The sequence below is a fragment of the Megalops cyprinoides genome, chromosome 8 (assembly GCF_013368585.1).
Source record: "Megalops cyprinoides isolate fMegCyp1 chromosome 8, fMegCyp1.pri, whole genome shotgun sequence".
Classification (NCBI taxonomy): Eukaryota; Metazoa; Chordata; class Actinopteri; order Elopiformes; family Megalopidae; genus Megalops; species Megalops cyprinoides.
This window is the reverse complement of record NC_050590.1, coordinates 36,951,378-36,979,280: the sequence shown is the minus strand read 5'-3', so window position 1 is coordinate 36,979,280 and position 27,903 is coordinate 36,951,378. Positions and strand designations below refer to the sequence as shown.

At 43.7% G+C, this 27,903-nt stretch overlaps 1 protein-coding gene across 1 annotated transcript; it reads left to right on the top strand.

Annotated features, from left to right (window-relative positions):
- Positions 1-210: 210 nt before the first annotated feature.
- LOC118781683 (cell migration-inducing and hyaluronan-binding protein-like) lies at positions 211-27,750 on the top strand. The gene is given in 24 exon segments (XM_036534684.1): positions 211-387; positions 5,553-5,690; positions 6,006-6,144; positions 6,642-6,878; positions 10,798-10,977; positions 12,554-12,624; positions 12,977-13,072; positions 13,987-14,108; positions 14,644-14,791; positions 15,456-15,641; positions 18,951-19,126; positions 19,989-20,198; positions 21,025-21,230; positions 22,293-22,362; positions 22,763-22,914; positions 23,089-23,269; positions 23,502-23,717; positions 23,817-24,032; positions 24,143-24,267; positions 25,546-25,795; positions 26,188-26,274; positions 26,381-26,538; positions 27,035-27,135; positions 27,623-27,750. Coding segments are annotated over 24 exon segments (3,645 nt in total). The 5' UTR covers positions 211-335.
- The last annotated feature ends 153 nt before the right edge of the window (positions 27,751-27,903 follow it).

The window sequence follows — 27,903 nt, the reverse complement described above, 5'->3', positions numbered from 1 at the left end:
TGCAGGCATATCAATGTTTCTATTTTCCCTTAGCAGTTCTTTGATTCTTTTGAAAATATATCAGGATGTGCTAGCATAACCACTTTGAAGGGTAGAGTAACCACAGTTGTGATCTTAACTGCACGGGGTGGAGAGGGCTGAGAAGTCACCATGGTTTTTGAGAAACATTTTATAAATTTCATGACAAGACATTATTTTTTTAAACAAATAACAAATGCTTGAGTTTTGCCTTGAGTGGCTGCTGTGCAAAGGAGAGCTCTTGTCTCATCAGGCCTATGTGTTTTTAGGTGCCATTGCCATACAACAGCGCAGTCTCTCCCTCCCCACGCCTAAAGATGAGGACCTGGCTCACTCTGCTTGTGGTCACCCTCCCCATTATCAGAGCTGGTGAGTGCAAGAACTCAATGTCGTTCAATCAATGGATCATACACACACATACACACACACACACACACACACGCACACACAGATGAGCCAAAACATTATAACCACTCACAGGTAAACTGAATAACATTGAGCATCTCCAAACAAGGGCACATTTCAAGGTCTGGGAAGATTAGATGGTAAGCGAACAATCAGTTCTCGTAGTCAATGTGTTGGATGCAGGGCAGGAGTAAAGACCTGATTGACTTTGACAAGGGCCAAAATGTTATGGCCAGATGACTGGGTCAGAGCATCTCTGAAATGGCAAGGCTTGTGACCTTGGAGCGGTGAGAAGGCACCAGGATGCACTGTGGGAAGAGCCGGTGGAGGGAGTGTGATGCTCTGGGCAATGTTCTGCCGGGAAACCCTGGATTCAGCCATTCATGTGGATGTCAATTTGACACACGCCACCTACCTAAACATTGTTGCAGACCAGACCAGGTACACCCCTTCATGGCAATGGTATTCCCTGATGGCAGTGGCCTCTTTCAGCAGGATAATGCGCCCTGCCACACTGCATACATTGTTCGGGAATGGTTTGAAGAACATGATGAAGTGTTCAAGGTATGGCCCTGGCCTCCAAATTCTCCACATCTCAATCGGATTGAGCATCTGTGGGATGTCAGATCCACGGCGGCTCCACCTCGCAACTTACAGGACTTGAAGGATCTTCTGCTAATGTTTTGGTGCCAAATACCACAGGACACCTTCAGGGGTCTTGTAGAGTCCATGCCTCGGTGGGTTGGCGCTGTTTAGGCGGCACACGGAGGACTAACAGCATATTAGGCAGGTGATCATAATGTTTTTGGCTCATCAGTGTATATACGTATATAGTGTGCTAACTACCTTAAAAAATTATTTGGAATGAAATTCATACATAGGCATCAACTTCACTAGTATTTATATTTGTCTAAGAAACAAGCTTCAAGCATTTAAGCATATGTCATATCAAAATGTCTTACAGTGAATGCATGTTTCCCATTATATTAATCAGGTATACACACATATGTGTGTGTGTGTGTGTGTGTGTGTGTGTACTTTTGTGTATTTTTTTGAGATCATATATGAGACAGACAGATGGCATGAATGTGGTGTTTAATTTTTAGATTTACTGAAAGCATTCATTTCTGCAATTCTTCCATGCATTTGCTGCTGACCTGAGTCATGGCAACGCATTTCCTCATTTTCCATTATACTCATAGCTGTAATGTAGCTGAATCAGAGATGCATCTGTAATATTAGTTGTACATTGTCCATTATCCAGTCATTTGAACATTTAGAGATGTACGTTCAGTTATGGCACAGTTCTGTACACAACAGATGGGAGAGAAGAGAACCAGACAATAAGATCTTGGGAAAGACATTTGATTGTCCTCTACTTTAATCTTAGGAATGATAAACTGTTGAGCACTTCTTGTGGTTAGCAGAAGAGCCCTTTGCTGTGTGGCATGAAGGCTCAGTGTCCAGCTAGAGCTGAGATTTACAGCATAAATTACAGGTTAGGCTGTTGTTTTTCTCTGAGTGCTTTGTGGTGGTCTAAAACCAGGATACCAGGTTGATAAAGAAGCAGCCATAAGTGAGCACAATCCAACGTCAACTTGCAGTGATTGTTGAAGGACAAATGGTTCGAATCTGCTTTCAATTGCCTTCGCAGCACTTCAGAGACACCTGGGGTGGGACCCCAGAAGATTGAAACCCAAGGAAAGTATTTAAATGGACTAAGCATCCTGGTATCGGCCTACGAAGGCTGTTGGGTTAGGGTTAGGGATCTTTGCATTCAGATTTATGTTGTAAGTCTCTCTGTGCTGAGAGCTGAGTGAACCATTAGTGCCAGGATCCGGTGTGGGCTACCATTCTTTCCATTCTGGCACATTTGAGGGGAGCCAAGACTTGGCCAGTGAGGCATAGATGGTAACAGTGCTTTCATGTTTATAGGTACATAATACAAATACAGATATCTCAGCATTTTCATTAATTTTTCTTACTCCTGCCGCAGTCTGGTTTATGGTAATTGCAAACAGCAGTCTTCCAGCACTTTTATTGACTCCGCATAATTACAAAAACTGCTCTCTCTACCAACTTCCAGCAGCATTAGCCTGCAGTACGGCAACTGCTGTGGTGTCAGTCAGTGAGCGGCAGAAATTGATTCAAGCCTTGCTCTTTGTATTGGTCTTCAGTGACATTAATCCACAAGGCTGGTGTGTTTTGAGGGAGCTACAGCATCATGCACAAGTTTGTGGGCACCACTGTGACTGTTTGCGAAACCCTGCATTCTAACGCACTCTATTATGACTCCACAGAGATTGTTTGCATTTTCTCAGATGTGACATGATATCTTACAGCCTCCTGGCTTTTTCATTTGGTTTCAGTTTGATTTATTGTGTTTTCTTCTTTGTTTTTTTCCCCATTGTCTTAGAAAGTAGTCCAAAAAACTCAACATGGAACGTGAACAGACACAATTAAGCTGAAGCATATTTTCTTGTCAGGGGGAAGACTGATAAGACTGCAGTGCTGTCTGCCCTAGCTTCGACTTATGCTAATGACCTGTGCTTATCTTATGTATTCCTAATATGTAGAATGAAGACTTTTGTGTTTTTGGACTGGAGTTCACAGTTGTTCTGTCTTTTTAATATAAACAACAGAAAAGGGAACAATTTCAGCTTTTCTGTGTCTTGCCTGCCAACTGTGTCAACATTTGGGATTGTTTTTGTGGCAACATAATACCAGGTATGTTACCTCTGGGTCATGTGAATACATGCTATGTGTATTTGTGTGCATGTAGACCTGAAATTGTGTGTGTGTTTGCCCAGGCATGTTTACAGAATACATCCTGTTATTGCACACAGGGTAGATGGTTGGTTCAGGGTTACTGTGAGAAGTCAGCACTTGATAGCGAGATAGCGAGAGATCGCAGATAGCGAGAGATTGCAGCAATATGGTCGCAGAAGGACAGCTGGTCATCAATCATGACACTCAAGTTCCTCACCACCCTAGTTGGGGTGAGAGATGAGGAGTCAATATTGATTTTAAGATCATGATGGACAGACTGGCTGGCTGGGATGAACAAGAGTTCAGTCTTAGAGAGGTTTAGCTGAAGCTTGCCCTTGCCAAGACACATTGAATGAACGCCCAGTGAGGTAGGATTCAAACCAGGAGAGTGCTTTTCCTGAGATGTCCATGTCAGCAAGCACGGATAACAAGATACGGTGGTTTACCATGTCAAAGGCAGCTGACAAGTCAAGCAAGATGAGAACCGAGGACTGACCCATGGCTCTAGCTGTTCTTAGAGCCTCTGTCACAGACAACAGAGCAGTTTCAGTAGAGTGGCCACTTTTGAAACCAGACTGATTGGGATCAAGGAGATTGTTCTGAGAGAGGAACTCAGAGACTTGTTTGAAAACCGCCCTTTCGATAACCTTAGAGAGGAATGGAAGTAACAAGACCGGCCGATAATTCTCAACTTGAGCAGGGTCAAGAGAGGGTTTCTTGAGCAGAGGCCTAACCCGGGCCTGTTTGAAAGCCTCAGGAAATGTTCCTGAGGCCAGTGAGCCATTAATCACATGTGTGATTGTAGGCGCAATGGTAGGAGCAATGGCTTGGAGAAAGTTAGTAGGAATAGGATCCAGAGGACGTAGTAGGACGGCTACAAGTCAGGAGCACTGATACCTTGCTCTTATTGAGAGGGGTAAAAGAGGAGAGTGAAGCGTACTTGCCCGAGGGAGACTGTGGGGGGCAGGTGGTATGGTTTCAACCTGCTGCAGGTGGCTCAGAGTATTGGCGACTGATTGCCGCAACCTTATCTGTAAAGAATGAGAATGCTGGATGAGAAAGAGGCCAAGAGTAGCTGATAACCCTGTAGATCAGCAGTGTCAGAGGTTTTCCGCCATTTTCTTTCAGCAGCCCTTAGCTCTGTGCGCAGCTTTCGGATGGTATCTGACAGCCATGGGCGGGGCTGGTTAGACCGGGCAGGTTTGGTGGATAGTGGACACAAGTTATCCAGACATGAGCTCAAAGTGGAGCAGAGAGTCTCTGTAGCATCATTGACCTCTAATGAGGAGAAAGTGCTAGGCGGAGGTAACTGCTGAGGAAAAGTGGGTTGGAGACAGATTTTGGAGGTTGCGACAGGAAGAGACCAAGGGGGGTGGAACAGAGGGCAGTTCCAGGAGGCAGACAGTGAAGCGAATTAAGTAATGGTCAGAGAGGTGCAGCGGCGTGACTGTGAGACAGTCAGCAGTACAGTTTCGTGTGAGTATGAGGTCCAGTTGTTTGCCAGCTTTGTGAGTCGGAGGGGAGGAGACCCTGTGTAACTCAAATGAGTTTATCAGAGACATGAAGTCTGCTGAGTTAGGATTGTTTAAGTGGATGTTCATGTCACCAAGGACAAGCAGAGGGCAGTCATGCTCAGGAATGGAAGACAGTAATGTGTCTAGCTCATCCACAAAGTCACCCAGCTGTCCTGGCGGACGGCAAATGACAACCACAGAGACTTTTACCAGAGCAGTCACCCTTACTGCATGGTATTTGAAGGAAGTGTATTTATGAGGAGGCAACAGCTGAGAGAGTTTCCATTTGTTGGAAATAAGGAAGCCAGTCCCACCTCCTCGTCTTGATAGACAGGAAGTGTGGGAGAATGTATAGTTGCAGGAAAGCGCAGCTGAGGTAGCAGTATTTTCTGGCTTGATCCAAGTTTCAGTAAGAGCTAGTATGCTGAGCGACAGGTGGTGTGCATAGGCAGTAATGAAATCAGCTTTGTTAACAGCTGACTGGCAATTCCAAAGCCCAACAGAGAAGGGGGCAGTGATGGATATGAACTTTATCTTTCATTCATGAGTCATTCTGAATAGATTCTGATTATTGATTGATTGATTGATTCTTTCATTCATTCATTCATTCATTTGACTGAGTGACTGACTGATTGATGAGTGGATTGATTTGTGTGTTTATTCATTGGCTATCTGATTGGCTGATTGACTGATTGGTTCATTGGGTTTATTTACAGATTGATTCACTCATTCATCTGTTAACTTTCTAGCTGACAAATTAGTTGATTAATTGTCAGATTGATTGACTGGCTGACTGATGAATTCACTGGCATGGTCTGTTCACTGTTCACTGGTATGTTGTCACAGCTTGCCCAGACAAAGAAGTAGGTCTCCAGCGATGGACTCCTGGTCACAATGAAGCCCATCACTCTGTCATCGGTCATGGCCGCAAGGTCATCCTCACCTCCTCAGCCACCGTCTACTCTATTGAGATCAAGGATGGCGGTATGCTGGTGCCCCCAGTCTCCCTGCCCCCTCAACCCTTGTCTTGCTGCTCTGTGATTAATCACCTGTACCTGGGGAACTGTGCCTAAACTGAGGTTAACATGAACATATATGTAAATCAAACTGCCAGCCTCCCCCACACTCTAGTGTAACTCAACATAATTTTTTGGCAGACACTTCACCAGCTGAAAATACAGGTTGTCACAAAAAAGATTTAATACATTTGGGCTCCCAGCATGTGGTTGTTCAAGGGTTTGCATGCTCAGGCAGAGGAAAAGGCAGAATTCAATGAGACATATGTTTTTCTTTTTACAGGAAAGCTCATTATTGCAGACACCAGCTGCCCCATTGTTTTGCGGACCAAACACATTCTTTTTTGGAACAACGGAGAGCTTCACATCGGCAGCCCCGACTGCCGCTACAAAGGCAGCTTCACCATATCCCTATATGGGAGGTAGGCATGACACAGAGCCATGGTGCAGAGTAGGGGTTTAAACCTCCTGCTTAACAGCAATACAATACAGTACCTAAGCAATGATATGTTATACAGTATCAGAGTATATGTATGAATTCACATGAGATGATGTGATACGAGGCAGTACAATATATTTTAATGCCATATGATTTACACAACCTGAAAATTATTCTATACTAAAAGATGTAGACTATGATCTAAGCATTAGTTCATGCCATGCAACTAACACTCAATGTTCAATCAAAACTAGAATTGTTGCAAGCACTCTAGCTTCCTCTAAATAATATGAATAAAAAATAAAATGGTATTGATCCAAATTCCCACGTGCCATATCACTACAGCTGTACCATTGCATTTGTATCAATCATTGATACAAATTGATATATCCTTACTCCCTTGGTGGAGAGTTCCTGGGGGTACCTCACACGATGTGGTCTCAGACCAGGTACAGTCACAGTTCTTTCTTTCTTCCACAGAGCTGATGACAATGACACAGAGCACAGCTACTTTGGACGTAAGTACATCGGAGTGGGTACAGGGGGGACTCTGGAGATCCATGGGGAGAAGAAGCTGACCTGGACCTTCCTGAACAAAACCCTGTACCCCGGAGAGGACAGCCAGGACAGCTACCATTTCGAGAGGGGCTGGGGAAACAGGGGAATCATCATCCATGCCATTAGCCCCAAGACAGGGGAGGTGCGCCACTATGAGAGGTCAGTTAGCTTCGTGTCCCATCCCATTCAGCCTCTGTTTGGTCAGTGCTCAATGACAAAGGGTTAGTGTCCCACCCTGTCTAGTCTCTGATTGGTCAGTGTTCACTGTTTAAACTTCAGTGTCCCACCCCTTCAAGTCTCCAAATAATCAGTGCTCAGTAGGTGGGTTTCCATTGCAGTTTTGCACAAAATAAAAGTGATTTTTTTTTAAAGTGGGCAAAACACAATTACGAATGGTCTGTGTTTCCATTGAGTGATGTTATGTGATTAAAGCTGGGTTTTCTCCTCTCGCAATAGTAGTCATTCCAATTAAACATGGCCACAGATGTCCAAGACCCGAAAAGTGTTGGCACAGTGATTTCGATTGCATCCACTGCAAAAGCCATGGTAGTTAATCGAAGGTGACGACAGTATGTGATGCATGCATCCCCCATGATACTTTTCCCATCCCAGAGTGCCCCACTCACTGGTGCTTCACCCATGTCTGGACTCCCTCACACCATGCTTTACCCATCTCTGGGGTCCCACACACCATGGTCAACCAAACCTGGGGGTCCCTCGTATGGCTCACACACTGGGCACGCCTTCGATGGCCTCGCAGCCAGCCATTCCACGTGGTTCTACAGTGTGGCTACATTCATTTTATTGTTCATTTTACCTTCAGTATTCACTTTATTGAAGGTTGTATAGTGAAGTTCAATGTGTGGTTTATAACAAAACACACAAAATATTAACAAATTTTGCAATAGCTGACTTAACAGAAAATTTGTCTAAAAAAAAAAACATGGCTCAATGTCAGCTGTAAATCACTCAAAACCTGCCATTAAACTGAAAATGAACTGGCAACAGCAAAATAGTAGCCTGTTTGTTTGTATGTATGAGCATGTGTGTATTTCAGCAAGCATTGATTTGTCTGTTCCTGAGTGAGTCTGTGTACGTGTGTGTTTGTGCGTACACATGTTCAGGGATCACATGACTTGTGTAAGGTGGGGAAGACAGGGTAAATAAAAGAGCTTTCAGATCTATAAGAGGAAAAGGAGATTGGGTGTGTGTGCATGTGTGTATATGCTATGACGTACATATTATGGTATGTTCTGTAAGGGGGGAATGGTCAGGGGAAGAGGTAGGTGATTGTTGGTGGTGGTGTGTTGGAGGTTGCTGTTGGTGGTATGTTGGAGGTTGTTGGTGGGGGAAAGGGAGCTGAGCTCCAGCCATCACTTCTAGTGCATGGGCATGATCTGTTGCCCTCTCAAATCATTCAACGGCACGATTAAGTACATCAGAAATTGCGGTTCGGGTGTCCTGGTCTTATTTCGCTTGCTCCCTTAACATCATGTGCACTGATGAAGTTGATGTTTTACGCCTTGTTGGTCACCTCCACGACTCCTGAGGTGGAGGTAAAGATGACCCCCCCTCTTCCGGCATATCTGGGGCTTCATCACAGACATCAGCTGACATGGACAAAACATCATATGATGCTACAGTAAAGTGAAGAAGGGAGGGTATGAAGAGGTAGTGAAGTAGCACCTATAAACAAGTAGTAACAATTGTACATTTATTTTTTGTCAAGTGCTAACATTTGCTTTCTGAACTACCAATACTGTGTATAGAATAATACCACCGTAGCAAGCCAAACGCTATGTTTTTAAGGTTAAGAGATGTGGTAAACTCTCCTAACTTACCATCTGAATCTGTAGACTTCTCCCTAAGAACTTCTGGGCTGTCGTCACCATATAATATTAATTGGGTGCATCATACAAGTTAGTCTAGGCTAGTTTTATTTATAATAGCATAATCCATCCAACATAAGCAGAAGGTAGCTAATATTACAATAGGTAGCCCTAACTATTGACATGAAATCGAATGACGTTGTTAGGACATAAATTAATTCAACGTAATCGGTCAAGTAACCTAAACAGCTAACTTAACGTTGTTGTTAACGTTGTTAATGTTAGCCAGCATGTTTTCAATTAGCTAGCTAGGTCATGCAAAACTGAAGCCGTTTTCACATATGAACTCTGGACAAAGTGCGGAGAATCAGGTCCGCAACTTGGCCTGAATTGCCCTTTCACACATATAGCACGCAACAGGAGATTGTCCGTGACAGATGCGTTCTCACCTACAAGAAATACTCCGGTTTGGTTTTGGTGAGGGGCGGCGCCTGGGTAGAGCGTGCAGGAGGCAGGACATGACACAAAAAGTACGCTGCAGAAATCGCAGTGGCTGTATTCAAAACCGCCTCCTGCATACTGTGTACTACAAAAGTATATACTGTATACTGCATGCTATTTTTTAGTGTAGTACCCAGTATGTGACCATTAATAATTACATTTGTAGTATGTTACATTGTCGCTTGAAATCATTGCGAGTTTAGAAACGTCCAGATTGCCTCGTGGTATTTTCCAGTTAGACGCCACTTGCATTCTAATGAGTGAAAAGTACTGACGAGATCACCTAAAGTATTCGCGAGTTGAAGTATTTTCAGTTTCTTTCTTTTCAATGTCTTATCTTTCGGTGGTACGGGTACTTTTGGGTAGCCTATAAAAAAAATCACATAGCCATCCAAATGGTGCTACCAGTACACATAATTTATTATTAATTATACATTTATTATGACAATAAGGTAAGTTTTTGTTGTTTGCTATGTAATGTTAGGTCACCAGTTCACCTATCTCACTATACCTATCTTGAAAGAATGTTTGCCTTACCTATATTGCTGATAACAGAGGTCATTGATGTGACAATAGGTTGTTGTCCCAATATTTGGTCCATGACATCGAAAAAACGGAACATGCCAGGGTTTGTTTGATCCTCTCTCCCTCATATCCGCCTCAAGCTCCTTATAAATATTAGCATTTCTTTGTTGCTTGCTATCTAAAATGGCTGTGATCTCCTAATCTCTTACCAACTTTAAAAACAGTTCAGTCTCCTCGTCCGACCACATGAAACACGCCATGTTTTTGTCATGTGACGCTTCATGTGAATGTGAACAATGTGTTTCCATTTCAATTTTGCAAAATATTGCTTTGTCGAATCGTTTGATAAGCCACATCATGTGAACATATAAACTTTTTTGTGATATTTGAGTGTTTTTTTTTTCAAAATTCACGTGCTTCCATTACTCATTTTTTTAGTTCACAATTTCAAATTGTGCATTAAACAGGGTAATGGAAACCCACCTAGTGTCATTCATTTTTAGTGCCCCACCCCATCAAGTCTCTGCTTGGTCAGTGCTCAGTGCCCAGGATTTAGTGCCCCACCCCATACAGTCTCAGATTGGCAGGTCATCATTGCATTGCCAAAAAATATGTTTTTAACTAAGTATAAATATATGTGTATGTGTGTGTGTGATTTTGTACATGTATATGACTTTTCTGTAATTCAGTTAAACGGCCTTTATTGTCTTAACAAAAACAGTATATATACGTGTGTGTGTGTGTGTGTGTGTGTGTGTGTCTGTGTGTGTGTGTGTGTGTGTGTTTTTGTACACAACACAGAGTAGTGTTCATAGTAACTGAAGATCTCTGACCTTAACATCAATTTAAATTTAAAATGGAACCTTTTCAGCATATTTTAGATGAGCGAAAGCTTACACAATAACCACTGGAGTGTAAATAGAAATATTTACAACAGTGAAATAGCATGGATACTGGATAGACATGTTAAGGAACTGACATTTTTGCTGTTTCCCAGCCATTCAGACATGAAGGCAATACAAACTCAAAACTGAACCATTTCCATCTTTGTGTTTGGTGAACAAATGATCCGTAACACATGGTCTACAAACACTCATGTAGAATTGTAAAACTGTGACAAAAATGGTGGTTTGAAAAACTGGAGACACTGCAGCTGTTTGTAGTTTGTGATGTGATGTCTGAAGGTGTTTTCTTCGGTTTCTCTTGGTTGCCCATCCCCACAGGTTCGATACTTACAGGAGCAAGGACGAAAGCCGACGGCTAGCCCAGTACATGGAGTCAGTGGAAGACGGTGTGGTCCTGGCCATGGTGGTGAATGATGAGGGGTCCAACAACCTGGAGGATACAGCCAGGAAAGCCCTCCTCAAGATGGGTAGCTGGAAATTCCACCACCTTGGCTTCCGGCACAGGACCTTTCCTTCACTTTAGTCCCTGTGAAATCTGATATTCTAGCATTTGGTGTGTGATTGGAAAGACATCCTGTATTCTTTGTGCTCTGTACCCTGTACACTTAGCCCTCATTGCCCTCCCCTGTTTCCTGTCAGTTTGTGAGCTGGTTTCTGCACAGGGATTGTGTAAGGTTATGATGCTGAAAACAGGCTTGCCAGGCTGTCGCTCACTGCTGGCTGCAGCATACAGCATCTCACAACCTCAGTCTTTCTTTAATGCAGGCCGACACACTACTCAGTCCTTCCCAAGCACTGATGAGCCAGCATACCAGTTCGTGCGGTTCAGAATCTTAACAGGCCAAAAATTTGAGGAATGCATGTGGGAAAAGAAGGATCCAGGGAACTGGATAAAGAAAAGGCAGGAAGTGAACACAGCAGTCTCTCTGTACAGTCAGTACTGTTCATGGGAATAAACACATATCCACATTCTCTACATTCTCCAGAAAGCACTCAGACACAAGTACCCTGTCAATGGAATGTAATTATGACTCAAGGTACTTGACAGTTCCCAGACTTGGATATGTATAATCCAGGAGTGTAAATCTTTCTGTCACTTAGTCCTGACTGTGACAGAAAGCAAGGGCTTGTCCCCAATGGCGTGAGGATCAGCCTGTGAAACGCATTGCTAGGCATTTGGAATGAAATTGTAAGTGTTAAGTGGCCTCTGAGAAGCACTTCTCTCCACATAACAAAATTGTTCAAACATTTAAATGTAAACAATTCTACTGGGGGAAAAATGGGAGGTTGTTATGGAGGTGTGTGTCTGTACACCATGTTGCCTTCTGTCGCAGCCTCTCTGCCAAGTTATTCCATCAAATGCATGGTTGGGGGTAGTGGGGGGAATTATTTTCTGTCCACCATAAATACTTCAATTGGTAATTCCAAAAAAAAACAAAGTGGCAGTATGTTTTTTCAGAGAGGTGAACAGAAGCTTGACTACATTTCTGAGAGTAAGCATTTGTTCACTACAGAGCATCTTCTCTTGTGTGTGTGTGTCTGTGAGGCTCTCTGCTCTCTCCTGATTTGATGAGACTGCCAGTTGGAGCTGTAGCTGTTTAAATGATGAACACTGTAACCAGCAGAATGTTTTACTGATGTTTCCATCAGGCTGGCTGTGCAGGATGGCTCAGGTGAACAGATGGGAAACTCCATCTGTGTATAATTACTATGCCTGATCTCCAGCCCCCTGCCAATCACAGTCTGCTTCTAACATTGTTTACACTGTCAGCCCATCAGGATGTTTGTTTAACCCAGACATCTCTGTCTCTCACTTTCTTTCATTCTCTCTCTCCATCTTTTTTCCATTCCTCCTCCTCTCATCTCTTTCTGTCTCTCTCCCAAGTTGATTTCATCATTGGTATGATGCAGGATGGTGTTATTAAACCAGAAGTGACAGAAACCAACAACAAACAAATGGTATATAGCAAATGATTATCCATTAAACTATGACTTGGGCTAAAAAGTTTTTTTTCGCTTTCATTCTCTCTCTCTTTCATTCTCCTCTCCTTCTTTCTCCCTTTCTACCTTGCAGACACCCCTGGAGTTTCATCACAGTGAAGGGGAATTCTTCACTGTCCGTGGAGGACCATGCTGTTTACCAACGTGATGTATCCCCTCCACAGGGCCAGCCCAAGCCTTTATGGGGCCTTAAGCAGAATTTGATTTGGGGGCCCCCCACCTTTTCAGCACTGCCGATACTATTGACTGTTGTCAATGCTTGATCATTTGCACACCTACTGTATATCTAACACACCCATTATCAATCACAAAAAAAAAATTCAAGCTCTCTTGTGGGACATTTCAAGCACTCTTGGGGGCCCTCTGGTGGCCACGGGGCCCTAAGCAAACGTTTAGTTCACTTATGCGTTGGGCCGGCCCTGCCCCTCCAAAAGCAAACAGGGCACGCTGAAAGATGTGTGTGGTGACATCAGCCATCTTGGTTTGCCCCCAGCAGGAACCAAGGTGTCATCAGAGGCAAAGACCTCCCATGTTTTCCACATGGCAGATGGAGACCAGTTCACAGTCACTGCTCTCAGCTGGTGGGTGCAAGGTAACTGTTACCCTCTCACTCTGAAAGTGTCTCCTGTACTGGGTCCCAAAGCATAGGGTTAGTCCCTGAAAGATCACTGAAAGATCAGTTGTGTCAGTTGTGTCAATGGCTGACTTCTTCAGTCATCTATTCAACTTTTTTTATTTAGAAGATTTACATTTAGTTTTAGAATTATGCAGAGTTGATGTAACACTCACGGCATTTCTGGACTTGGTCAGAAATGCACAAGCAGCTGCCCTTTGGGCGGTGTGTTTTTTCTCACCACTGTTTCCTGTGGTCCAAAATATACTCATAATTTCAAGTTAGTGCCTCATATTTCACACATGTCCGACTGGAGGTTATTGAGGTGAAGCGTGTGCAGTCAGAAAGCTGCTGTTTTGATAGGAACCCTCTCATGGCTTGATATTATATGTAGAAGATTGCAGTCATACTTTCTTGTCATGGCTTTACATTGTACAATATTGCCAGAACAACCAATTGGGAAATATATGACACAATAACAACAGTAATGGTGGCAATAATTTAAATACTGATGTGTGTGGATACCCCCCCCCCCCCTTGCTAACATTTTCATTTGAGACACAGTCATATCAAACACATTTTTGGCAAATATTACAAAACCGATTCTCTCTGTCTTGTTGCTGTGCTACCTCTCGCTGTTTGGTTCAGATGTGCTCTGGCTGTGAGGGGTGGTATGGTACAGGGTCAGGCCACAAGACCTCCCCTTGCGGGTGCCACCCAGAAATTGGAGCTAGATTTTGGGACGGGTGAGACTGTAGTGTATTTTACTTTCAGCAAACAGTTGTTCTTTTTGGGAGAAATTCTGCATTGGGGAGCGGGCAACGATGGGGTTGGCATTATGTTACTACAGTACTGACAATGCTGACAAACCTCTTCATCCCCCCCTCATACAGAGGTAGAGTGGACCGAGTGGTTTGACCGGGATGATGAACGTGGTTCAGGGGACTGGGAGAAGCTGGCTGACCTCCACAAGGCCTTCCCAGATCGCACGTGCATCAGCCCCCTGGGCATCCAGGTACACCCGCAATGCAGCACAATGCTTCCTCACCATGTGTGCTCCATGTTGTTTACTCCTGTCTGTGTTCATACCTAGTAACTCTCCATCTTTTCTTAAAAGGAGCATTATTGTTTAGTTAGCAGATGTTGATCGATATTTACAAATGTAGTTCACCCTGGGGTTCAGGATGCAACATCAGTGTCCCAGCTGAGAAGTGAGCCCATGTTCTTCTGTTTGTAAACCCACTTCCTAAAGCAGCATGCTGACCATGGCACAAGGGCAATGTCATTGGGAGGGGGAACTGCTTAAAAATGTCAAAGATTGTTTCAATGAAAGATTACACATCTAACTTGCTCATTGTTTTGATGTCATTTGCATGTCAATCTTGTTGTTTTTCCCTGCTTATTGTATTTCATTATCTCAATACGTCATTATTTCTTATCTGCTGCAGGGCCCAGCAACAACAAAGGTGACACTGTTGCTGTCTCTACCATTAAAACTGCAATGTACATGTTTGATGGTTTAAACCGCAATCACATTTCCCCTGCTGCAGGCAGAGACCCATGATGGAGTGCCATCAAATGAGACTGGCGAGTTTTTCCAGAAGAATGACAAGGATTATGGCTTTGTTTGTCTGAATAAAGATCAGCCAGATGGAGTCTGCCACAACTACAGAGTGAGGTTCCTCTGTGGGAAACTGGGTAAGTAGTGTTCACAGAGGATATTACTACTCTATGGAGTTTTATTACTCTACAGAGTATAAATAGGCAGAATATGAACTGTAACTATCTGCTATATGCCAATAATGTAATGTAAATGCCAATAGTGTACATTTTACATATTGACTCATGATTACACAATTACACAAATACACAATTCCTTTGAGAGAGGATACAGTCACTGCCCTTGGCTCTTGTGCAGTTAGGCCAGGCACAGGTGCAGGCCCTAACGCTAAGAAATCCCCACAGCAAACAATTCCCTCTCCCACATACTGCTGTTCCTCTCAAGGCCAGGGAAACTTGATCTGCCTCAAACTCTCCAGCTAGTGGCAGGAGCCAAAAACATTCAGATTTCAGACAGGCTCCAACCCAGCCAAGCTCTACTGAGCTGTGGTAGAGGGATAAGATCAGATTCATCAATGTTACAGAAGCTGAGCACAGCCTAAACATACATATTTTTCCCTCGCTGACAGGCATGGATCTGTAGTGTTAAAACTGGCTGGGGCGTGTGCTGGCATATTTATATATTTGCATGTCTGTATGTTTGCGTTTTGTGTTTCTGCGTGCACGTGTGTGTGTGTGTGTGTTACAGCATGTCCGTGGGTGTGAGAGTTCTGACTGGCCATGTTGTTTTGTTGGACAACAGTCAGGCCCCATGCATCAGTTACTATACAGACACGCTCCAACAGCAGCATCCTTCAGCTGGAGGATGATGCGCAGAGCTGGCGGCCTGGGGACAAGGTGGTGGTGGCCAGCACTGACTTCTCCATGCACCAGGCAGAGGAATTTCAAATCTTACCCTGCCCCTCCTGTGCCGCCAACCAGTATTCAGACCCTCTCTCTGTCTGTCTCTTCGTCTGTCTGTTTGTCTCTGTCAGTCTATCTTTGTCTGTATGTCTTTCTCTGGGCATAAAAAATAATTGAATGCACTAAGAGAATAAATAACATTGATAACAATCTAATGACCATAAGGGTTTAAGACTGAACACTTTAATGCCTTCCATTCACTCATTGTTGTGTGTCCCTCAGGCTTTGACATGTAGACACACATTGGGATGTGTGTCTAGCCTATCATGACCAGAACTTAAGCCCCATACACACAGGAAGAGACTAAGCGACAAGAGACCATGGAATGTTAATGATATGATATAACGCAAAGTGGGAGGGTTCCGAGTTAAACTAATCTCAACTTTGAGGCGACACGATTGAGGCGACTACCAATGGGAACGAAGGATACCGTTGACTGACAGATGACGCTAACACTGAGTTCCCCAAACGTTTACCACAAGGAGACAACGTCCATGACTTTGGTTCCTACCACTACGGCTTTGATCTATAAACTGTATTATCTGTGAACTAAAAGAAATTAAACGTGGGTGCATTGTAACTGTTAAAGCATAGTTCTGTCCATATGCATACACTAGTGATATATTTATGGTCTTGTAGAACTAGCCAGCTACTGCCTGTTTCACTCGGAAACATTTGGGGTGGGAAATATACCAGAGGGATACCTAGGCAACCAGAGCCTGGAATGTCCACTAGCGACCAACTGTCAGTGACAAAGTGACGGGCAACGAGCAAATTACTTTAAATGTGGACGGGCCTTTAGTTAGCATTGGTCAAAAAGGGGGAGGACAGTAGATATCCTTTTAAAGAATATTTTTCTTCCCTCCCTCAGCCCCTTGTTTTGCAAGCTTAGTGTCATAGCCAGGTCTCTCCCTTTCCCTTCAGTCTCAAGATTTCTGTAATTGTTTGTTGGAAAACTGTCCATCAGAATGTCTTGCAAAAAACTGTCTGCAGTTGAAATATTTTCCTCTGAAAGAGACCAAATCTCAGAATGTCTTTAAAGGGGATTAGAATTTCTCTGATTTCTAAAGTTTTAAAAGCATTTTTTGCTGTGAAAGAACTAGTTTAAAATAACAATCATTATGGCTGTCCCTCTTTGCATTCTACTGGGAAGCTTGGCTCTCATTTTACCTGCAGTTTACACACACAATCCATTCAGTGTGCAGCCCTCAAGCTGGGTGCTTGATCAGTTTCTGCTCTGAGCTCTGAAGCATACAGCACAGGTGACTCATTGAAGTGTTTATCATTTTCATAGCTCCTTCCAAATTCCTTTAAACAGGTATTTTCCTTTCATTTCATTATTAGACAAAAATGAGGACTAAGCTAATTGTCTCCAGTTTATTTGGCAGCTTGTGCTCCTCCTGCTCTGATTTGCTTTATTAAAGAGGCAAACTGTTGTTTAGTGATTAAAGCTTCATGCAGAAAAGCTTCTTTGGAGAGCCTGTCATAGGACTCTGAATATAACATTCTTCTAGCTAATGACTCCATAGCGTGGAGGTTTCTCCTCTTTGCCCTTATCGTTAGCCTGCTGCCCTCCTTCCAGTATAGAGTACATTGAGTTCAGTCATTGCTAAATACATCTTCATTTCCAGCCACTGGTCCATCCATTTCCATTTGGAAGATATCAATATAGATAAATATGTTTTTTTCATGCCATGCTTGTTGGAAAAGAGAATAATCTTCCTCTGAAACATTCAACAATATGCTATTGATGTTAGAAATGCAGTATCTGCAAAAGAGATACTTCATTTCTTGCCTTGTCAAACATTGTTAGGGTAGAAAAACAGCAGGTGTCCATGATGGGGTAATGGCATTAAAGCTGGCGGTGGTGCTCACAGCTCAGGATGTTTTTGACTATGGCTACTGGAGTGGAGGTCTAGACTGGTGGAAAGTCCCTGCCCAGGTTGTACGTTTGGCCCTGTGTGTGTGTTGAGCAGGAGTTAGGGATGGATGTTTTTGGTCACATAGAAAAGTGCAGCTCCCCTCGGTCAGAGTGACACGACTGACAGAGGACCCCAGCACATGCTGAGTGGTGAGTTACCGTAACTGCACCATAGCTGCCTCTTTGAAGGGTGGCATTCAGTGCCAGCAGGGACTAGCAACCTTGCGTGGAATTCCTTACTTTTTCCACTCATTCATGGCCCCTTAAACACTGATTTTCTAGCTGTTAACATGCATTCCTGTCCTGTTTACTGAGTGAGCAAAGATTCCTGGTGACATTGGATTAAGGCTGAGGTCTCATCTGTTTACCATCCTCAGCACACATATAGCCTTTGCATGTGCAACACAACAATGGGGGTTCAATGACAGAGAAAGGGAATCTTGGTGCAGTATCAATGGCAATTTAGCACGTGGATCATGACCAAGATTCAGACAGGATCATAATCTGACTGTAGTTTAGCGATTTGTACAGTATGACTGTGGGTCAGCCATGGCTATGGTCTTGCTGTGTGGGTAGGAGATAGCAGCAAATGAAATATTCATGGAAAGCCATAGGCAGAGCCAGAGCACAGCTTGGAAAAAAGAGTACATATGCCAAAAAGCCTAAATCTTGAGGATTCTTACACCCCACACCCCAAATCCTGCCCCTAAAGGAGCCCTATCAGTGACAGTGTCATTGTGGTGATACACTGATAGAGACTCCCAAAAAAGAGAGTGATGCAGGGTAAAGATATATAGCATTATCCATGGCCAGCCATTCACAGATACTTTAGAGTGTGCTGTGTCTCTCTTTCTTGCTCTCAAATTCAAACAAGCTTTATTGGCACAACCACCCCGATTCACAGTATTGCCAAAGCAATAAAAAATCAAATCAAGATCTCTTTATCTCTTTAGGCAAACTCTACCCTGATCACAGCCAGTTCAGAGTAAGGAACACACATCAGAAAAAAGTGTGAAACCTGTAGCAATTCCCACTGTGTGAGTTTTGCTGCACAAGAGCATCTGCAAATCAGATAACTCCTGTAACAGGTGTCTCTTTTTCCATCACAGTTCAGAGTGTTTTTTGGCTTTGTCAGATTTGCAACACTCTGCTTTGAGAAAGTGACATTTCCCTTTCTTTTGACATCCTTTTGTCCATTACTGAATTAGTATCGGAGATTTTCTTACGCTGAGCCTTTGGAGAAATCAGGGCTGCTCTCGTTTTCACATGCTTACTGTTGCTTGAGGCTGATCTGATATGTTGTACCATATCTACTGACCTCAGGGAGAGGAACACTGAGTGAGGTTTATTCTTCATCTTCTAGGTTCTTGGTTCTAGGTAGATGTAATCAAGTGTAATGACACTTGTGATGCCTCACAGGGAAGCCGGCCAATATTCACATGGGACACAAGGTGGATGGGGTGGACATGAGAGCAGAGGTGGGGCTCCTGACCAGGAATGTCCTCATTCAGGGGGAAATGGAGCACCACTGCTATGCCAGTGAGGCCTGCAAGTTCTTCAACTTCGACACATTCAGAGGACACTTACAGGTAGCCTTCCTCTCACCGCTGTGTGTCACTGTGGAGTTGGTATGGAGTCACAGATGAGTCAGTGTGGAGTGAGGTCAGTCACTTTAGAGAAAAAATGGTGTCACAGTAAGAAAGTATAGAGCAGAGGTTGAATCACTATGGAGCTAGTAGAGCCAATGTGGATAACAGTGGAATTGTGTGCTTCCGTGGAGAATGCCTGCAGATTATTTCAAATGATTCTGTCTCTGCATGTTTTAGTAGGTTATTTCAGGTACTGGATAGGAAAAAAATATAGATTATTAATTATAATCCTAGTAAACATTATGTAATAGTATAATACGTAGTAAAATGATGGAATGTAAATGTTAGAACATGCAAACAATTGTTATTTTGCACAAGGGAGTGTCATATTTGTAAACTCTCTTTCACTTGTGGTTAGTACCTCATTACTGTGTGATTAAATCTGGCTAAGCCCTCAAGAAAAACAGCTCTGGAATGTAATTGCATCCACGCTGTGAATATTATTAGAAAGTCTTGTGCTCGCATTCTCTTAGTCTCATTTAGTTACATTGCTGTACATTTAATCAATGTAGAAACAAACATACTTTATAAGATCTAGGTCAGATTATAGTGTGTGGTTTCATTTCAGTTTCATTTGTGATGCTGTTTTTCATGTGCTGTCAGGTTAGTCCACAGTGTGAATCCTCAGTCTCGAATCATATTTTCAGATGAAGCTGCATGATGCTAAGTCTTCATATGTGTGTGTGTGAATGATGACATGTGTCCACTGCATACACACACATATAAATACCTAGTCTGTCTCTTTTACACACACACACCTACACACAAAATGACCCTAAGACCTGATCCTCTGCCCCCCCAGGTGGAGCGTGGGTTCAAGGCCTTGCACTTGCAGGGGGTAGAGCTGATGCACATGGGGCAGCAGTCTATGGGCCACTATCCTGTGCACTTCCACATGAATGGAGATGTAGATCAGAGAGGGGGCTACGACCCTCCCACCTACATTCAGGAGCTGACCATCCACCACACCTTCTCCCGCTGCGTGACAGTGCATGCCTCCAACGGCTTGCTGGTGAGAACAGACTCACTGATGCCCAGAGCAAAAAGCAGCCACATATACCTGATGCAGTATCACTCTTTGATCAAGGGTGTGGCTGGGTACTATCCACACTAAACAGCTTATTTTCTGTGCTTCCTTCTAAGGCCATTATTATGTTTTTATCATTGCTTGGTAGAGGACAAACAAAATTGAATGACTTCTATGTGTAATTGTTGCTGGGAACTGGTAGAAGGCTCTAAATCTGGGGACTAACTGGCAAAGTTGGCAAAACTGTGTGAGTGGGAGAGTATGCCACATCATTTGCTTTGAGTCTCTGCCAGGAGCGACAGCCTGTTCATTGTGTCAACCAGCCAGATTGTTTTCCATGCGCTCCTACAATATCTTCAAAAAAAAACAAGCCAAGTCAAGTCAAAGATAAAGCCAGTGGCTTTATAATTAGGACTGGGGAATTGAGATGTTTACTTAAACATGCTATGCCTTTAAAAATACCAGCCAAAAACAAATTGATCGGTTTGGATGAACTCAGTAAGACCTTTTCTGGCAAAGGGGAAAATCCTCAAATTCATAAGCTTTAGAGATGGTGCAGTGACAGATTACTCAATTGCTTGTTCCTGATAAAAAAAATGAAAGGCTAGTTGTAAGTTTACACAGTAGGTGGAGTTTGGGGTAAAAGGAGATGATGTATTGGGTAAATGGATGTGGAGTTAGGGGTTAGTATACATGCTCGGGTAAGTGGAATGTGGGATAATAGATAGCAACATGTGGGGAAAGTGGAGATGATATTTTGGGTAATTGAAAGGAAGGGTTAATGCGGCTGTGGGCCATGTCATCTTGCCAGGTGAAAGACATGGTTGGCTACGATGCCCTGGGCCATTGCTTCTTCCTGGAGGATGGGCTGGAGGAGCGGAACACATTTGAGCACTGTCTGGGCCTGCTAGTCCGGGCCGGCACCCCGCTGCCCTCCGACAGGGACAGCAAGATGTGCCAGGACATCACCAACGGTGCCTACCCCGGCTACGTGGCCAACCCCAGGCAGGACTTCAGGTGACACACTGACCCTGTCCTCTGACCCCCAACCACCAAACCCTGACTCCACTGCCATCTGCTGTAATGTCCCATCCCAGTTCGAATGCCACCCCCCCCCCCCCCCGCACAACCATTTATCCACAAGACCACCCATTTTCCATACCTTCCAGAAAAAGGTATTTTTTACCAGTGCTCATAAGAGATGAGATATCACAGAAGATACCATTGAGTGCACCTCATAGAAACATGAAATCATGCATTATAGAACATGGAAAGAGGAGCAATGAAGCTTTGGCGTAATATGGAATCACTCAGAGAGACAGATGCAGAATAAATGAGATGAGATTGAACCATGTATGATCTCACAGTATTATATATAAAAGTCATGATATGAGTCCAGTTATCACATAAGCTAAAAGACACAACATATGAGATCATGTCTATGTCAAAAAGTACCACATAATTAATTTGGTGAGCTTCTAGTCAATCACGCATTAGTAACTGTGTATAATTGTTATCAGGGTTTGAGAATGTGTTGTACATATATCTGCTAAAGCGAGCTTCTCTTTCAATTGTCTACTTTTGTAGCATGATTATCTGGCTCTGTCTTCGTTGTTGTGGTGTCTGTATCTTCAGAATGTCATAATTAGGTTGTTTTTAGGTTTGGCAGAATTTCCCTTTGTCCCTGATATGCCACTAATATTATTAATTCAGCTGTTCAGCAGAAGACAACCACCAATTACCACATAAAATAAGGAGAAAGAGAAGGATATGTTCTGTGCTGAAAGAGCAGCCCACCTCTGGAATTATGCCTCTTCATGATACAGCAATCACTGTCTCACATTCTCAACACTAATATCTGCAACCTCCCCCCCAACATTTATGTTATCAATGCTCACATCCACAACACTTACACCCTTCACACTCAAAACCCAATTACGTCCCCAACGCTAACATCTGCAACATATCCCCTAGAACTTGTATTCATAACACTTACATCGACAACACAACACAGAGGGCAACAGGGAGTAAAAGACAGATGGGATCAGTGACTAATGTTTCCTTGGTTTCTGCTCTCAGCGCTACATCCACTTTTTGGATGGCTAACCCCAACAACAACCTGGTGAACTGTGCAGCAGCAGGCTCAGAGGTGAGTGCTAGCCCCCAGGAGGTGCTGCTGTGCAAGCTTATTGCTGGGCCTTTAATAGAAGAATTGTGAATGCTGGAGCCCAGTCTGCACTCAATAGCCAGACAGGCCAACACAATTCTGCTAAACACCTGAGAGCCAACAGCTTTTTACTGCATGAAACTCACTGTCATAGAATGTGTGTATCTCTGTGTGTGAGTGTGTATATGTATGTGTGAGCACATGTATGTGAGTGTTTGTGTGTATGTGTGTGTATATATGTGTGTGTATGTGTCAGAGTGAATGTGTGTGTGACTGAATACAGTGCCCCAAAATTTGTGCCCCAAAATTTGGGCCAATTGGTAATGTGGAACTACATAACTAATTTAAAATGCATGTTGGCTGATTCTGGGTGTCTCACCAGGAAACAGGATTCTGGTTCATCTTCCATCATGTTCCCACGGGCCCATCACAGGGCATGTACTCGCCTGGCCAGACAGAGCACATGCCAATGGGCCTTTTCAGCAACAACCGGGCCCACTCCAACTACAGGGTAAGACAGGAACCACATTCCCCGTACGGGGTCCACACAGAGATCAAAGCTTGCTTCTCTTTCTGCTGGACCTGTGCACCTGTTGCTACCAAGTACTACAACATAACTAGAATGCAATTGATGATGATTCACATTGATGATGATGTATTACACATTTCAATATTAGTGTAACTTTTGTGTCCTTTGGTTCTCTGTAGCAATTTCTCAATTTGAGGCATGCAGATCTACGATGGACCAATTAATATCCAGAACTGCACCTTCCGCAAATACATTGCTCTGGATGGACGGCGCACGAGCGCTTTTGGTTTCTGCCTCAACAACTTGTGGCAGAGTTGTCCCAACAACAATGTCACTAACATCATGTTTGATGATGTCCCTGTAGGTTCACACACCATTTTGGCTTTTTGTGGCATTTTGTGTGCTTAACGTTTCTTTAGCGGCCAAGTGTACTTGTGTTTCACATTGAATGGTAAACTAGCAGATTTTCTGGTCTTATATACATGAAGGGAATTCTGGAATTATTCTATAAACTGTCCACCAGGGATTATAAGTGCTGTGCTTCTCCCAGTGGTGTCACTGTTTGATATGTCTCTGTTCCCTGCATTTGCAGATTACCTCCAGGGTATTCTTTGGGGAGCCAGGACCCTGGTTCAATAAGATGCAGATGGACGGCGACAAGACAACCATCTTCCACGATGTGGATGGCTCGGTCAGCAAGTACCTGGGCACCTTCCTGGTGAAGGACGACAACTGGCTGCTGCGTCACCCTTACTGCATTGACATGCCCGACTGGCGGGCAGCCATCTGCAGCGGGCACTATGCCCAGGTGAGCCCCTGCCCACCACCTACACCATCAGCATGGAGATCCAGCTTGACCCACTACCAACATCAATCCCCTTCTGTTTCTTTGTCTGTGATTCCCCAGGTGTACATTCAGACACAAGACCCGGCAAACCTGAACATGAGGATGGTCAAGGATGAGTATCCAGAACAGCCCCTTGACCTGCAGGGGGCACTGGGGAAGTGGAACCACTACCAGCAGTTCCAGCCGGTGGTGATGCTGGCCAAAGGCTACACTGTGCACAGGGACAGAGCTGCTCCTGCTGAAGTGGTGATATGGCTCATCAACTTCAACAGGTCAGTCAGTGCCCATATATACATACATACATACATACACACATACACACACTCTCTCTCTCTCTAACACACACACACACACACACACAGCCACACACATGCATACACACACAGCCAGGGGTTCTGGTTCCTGTTATCTTCCCTCACATGTACTCTGTCTTCCAGGGAACCAATGAGAGGGAGAAGGTAGAGCACACACACCTGTCCCGTGGAAACTACTACTGGGAGGAAGACACGGGGTATGAGGTTTTGATCCTTGATTGAAGCATTTATCTCAGTTAAACACGCAAAAAGTAAGATTAAGTATTTTAAACTGCAGAAAATCATTAGGGTTGTATAAAACCTTTTCTCGGTAAGGGTTGCTTCCTGCAAACATTTGCTGCTTGTAAAAGGAAGGCAGAGGAAAGTAGTGGATCCTCCTCTGCTAGCAGCAAAACTACATGCACAAGAACATATCTTATTTCCATATTGTTCCTTCAGCTTTCTTCTATTGCATCTGTAAACAAAAAGCTCACAGGTGTGCTATGGGCAGGACAGACAACATGAACCATACAGTAAATAATTAAATACAAATATGTGAACTCAAAGAAAGCACATATACATACAAGCCAAAATGACAAACAATAAACAACAATCAACTCACTCCACATCCATGTGTTAGGAAATCTGTTAATTTACACTATATGGACAAACGTATTTGGCCAAACCTGTTTTTCAGGGTTTGGGCTAGGCCCCTTATCTCCAGTGAAGGGCAATCTTAATACTTCAGCATACTGAGACATTTTGGACAATGCTATGCTTCCAACTTTGTGGCAACAGTTTGGGGAAGGCCCTTTTCTATTCCAACATGACTGTGCCTCAGTGCACAAAGCAAGGACTATAAAGACATGGTTTGATGAGTTCGGTGTGGAAGAAGTTGACTGGCCCGCACAGAGCCCTGACCTCAACCCCATCGAGCACCTTTGGGATGAACTGGAACGGAGATTGTGAGCCAGGCCTTCTCGTCCAACATCAGTGCCTGACTTCATAAATGCTCTACAGAATGAATGGGCACAAATTCCCACAGAAACACTCCAAAATCTTGTGGAAAGCCTTCAAAGAAGAGTGGAAGCTGTTATAGCTGCAAAAGGGGGACTAACTCCATATTAAAGTATATGTAGTTGAATACAATGTCATTACAGTCCCTGTTGGTGTAATGGTCAGGCGAATATTTTCTCTTGCTTTGTTTGGGAGACATGTTTGTTTATGAAGGTGTGTAGGGTATAACCATGGTCACTACTGTGCACACTTTTATATATTGGTGTTACTAGCTCACATTGTTATAATAGCCTCTCTGCATTGATGCACTAGCTTTACCTGATCTGAGGGCCTTGAATTTGCAATCATAGCTTCTCAGTACTCTTTTACTTACTTACTTCTCTCTCCCTCTTTTTCTCCCTCTCTTCCTCTTCCCTACTCTGTTGTCATTTCTCTCCCTCTTTCTTACTCTCATCCTCTGTCCCCCACTCTCTCTCCAGGCTCCTCTTCTTGAAGGCCAGAGCACACAACGAGAGGGAGATGTTTGCATTCTGCTCGGTGAAAGGCTGTGAGAGGATTAAAATCAAAGCTGTGATCCCAGCAGGCAGCGGGCCTAGCAATTGCATGGGCCAGGCCTACCTCAGATATTCTGAGATGCCTGTGGTAGACGTGCCCATGCCAACCAAGCTTGCATCCTCCAGACTGAGTCCCCACACTAAACTCTCCTCTTTCATGCTTCATTCTCATGATGTTACACTAATGACAGTGCTGTTGCAAATGCTTAAAAAGCATGAATAATCCCATTATAAATCACTAAAAATGCATAGTTAATGTTTTGAGTGTCTTCTTTTTTACTGTGATGTACAAAATTCACCAGATTATTAATGGAAATTACCGATGTAAGAGAACAACCATAGGCTTGTAAATGTCAGATCCTATTGAAAACAGATGTGATGTGATTTAGTGACAACCCAATATGAGATTTTTTGTCTGCACACCCAAAGGGCTCACTGGATGCACTGGAACAGTGGATACAAGCTCAGTGGACATCGTGTTTCAGCTCTAGGTGGCAGGAGCACACGTTGCAGTGAGTGAGACGTTTTAAATATTAATCCACAGATTAATTTCCTGTTTTTTAACAGCACACCACAGAGCACTTTGTGGAGATCAAGCTGGAGTCCTACTACACCCGCTTCTTCCACATCAAAGAGGACTTTGCATACACAGAGGTACCTGTCCGTACTACAGTGTTACAAATGCCCTTCTGGATATGTAGTAACAGCAGGACAGGGCATCATCCTATGCAATTAGAATCTAAGATGGCTGTGTTGGCAGGTGAATGGACAGAAGATATACCAGGCTGATGACGGTATGCAGCTGACAGTGATTGATGGGCACAGTGGCAAAATGCTGAATAGCCAGGCCTTCAGGAACACTGTCCTGCTCGGCATCCCAGCTCAGATCGAGGGCTACGTTACCAGCCTCCAGGATGAGTAAGGCTATCCTTTCGACCCTTTTCTTCCCTTTTCCAATGCAATCTGTTGTGCCGACGACACACACCAAGACACCTCCCTCTGAAAAAAGGTTGTGTTGCTAAAGCTTGGCCTGTGGCAGTCCTATCTCATTTTTTATGTTTCTGGTTTCTGGTTGGATATTCTCCTCTTAGTCACTCATGCTTTTAGGAGGGGAAAAGCCCAAAAAGGCTTTGTTCTGGGTTCTTCCTGTATCATCTTATCTCAATAAGCAACATCCTGAGGCTGAACTATGCCTGTCTAATTTAGTCTAGGTCTAAGTAGTACATATCCTACAATACTTATATATCTGCTGGGCAGGCTACTCTCAATCATCCACATTTCCGAAACTACTGAAAAAAATCTTTCATCGCACTAATTATGTGTAGGAGATACAGTAACTTCCTGCTATTTATGGCAGGGGCATTTGCTATTGACTTTGGCATTGATTTTGATGATGTCACCCTTGTGCGTGCAGGTGCATCGTGATGGTGACCTCAAAAGGGCGGCTTGTCACCAGGGGACCATGGAGAAAAATCCTTGAGCGGCTTGGAGCAGACAAGAGCATCAGATTGAAAGGTCATTTTCTGCAAATTTAGATGTGCAGTTCTGCCTTCCTGCTGAGAGACGGACACTCACCCAGCTAAGATCCTGCATGCTGTCAGCACATATGATTTACCATCAGAATTCTGATGGTCCCAGAAAGGAATAATGCAGCGATTCATCATATTTGCCTATTTCCATAATAATGGACTTAAATTCGCTGAATGGCAGTCATAATTGCCATCCTACAAATGCTGCCGTTTTGTAAGTTCTTTTAAAAATAACATGACTGAGATCAAAGGTGCTGTCACACATACTTGCTCTGTGCTTCTTTGGATCCCGAGCTGTTTTGTGGGCTGTATAGAAATCCCATTAGTTAACAATCAGTAGATGAAAATATTTGTGCATCTTATCATTGCATCCATGTTGTTTGTTTTTTCTGTGTATTGTTGTCTGGTCCTCAACTGTAGTATTTCAAAACATCAATTAGCAATTGACCCAAAATCACTTCTGCTGTTTTTAGACAAGCTGGCATTTGTGGGATTCAAAGGAAGCTTCCAGCCGGAGTGGGTGAAGCTGGTGGCTGATGAGGAGCATGCCAAAATTCACCAGGTCCTGCCACTCCCTGTGGTCAAGAAGAGGAAGTTATGAGTGCCACCTAGTGTCAGCACTGTGTGATGTAAGTGTGAGATCACTAGTAATGATGCGCACAACAGCCTGCTGAATCAGATCAAATCACAAGCCTGCTTTTATTGGGCTCCCTATATGTCAGCCTGTGGGGAGGTTTGTGATTGGACCATGTGG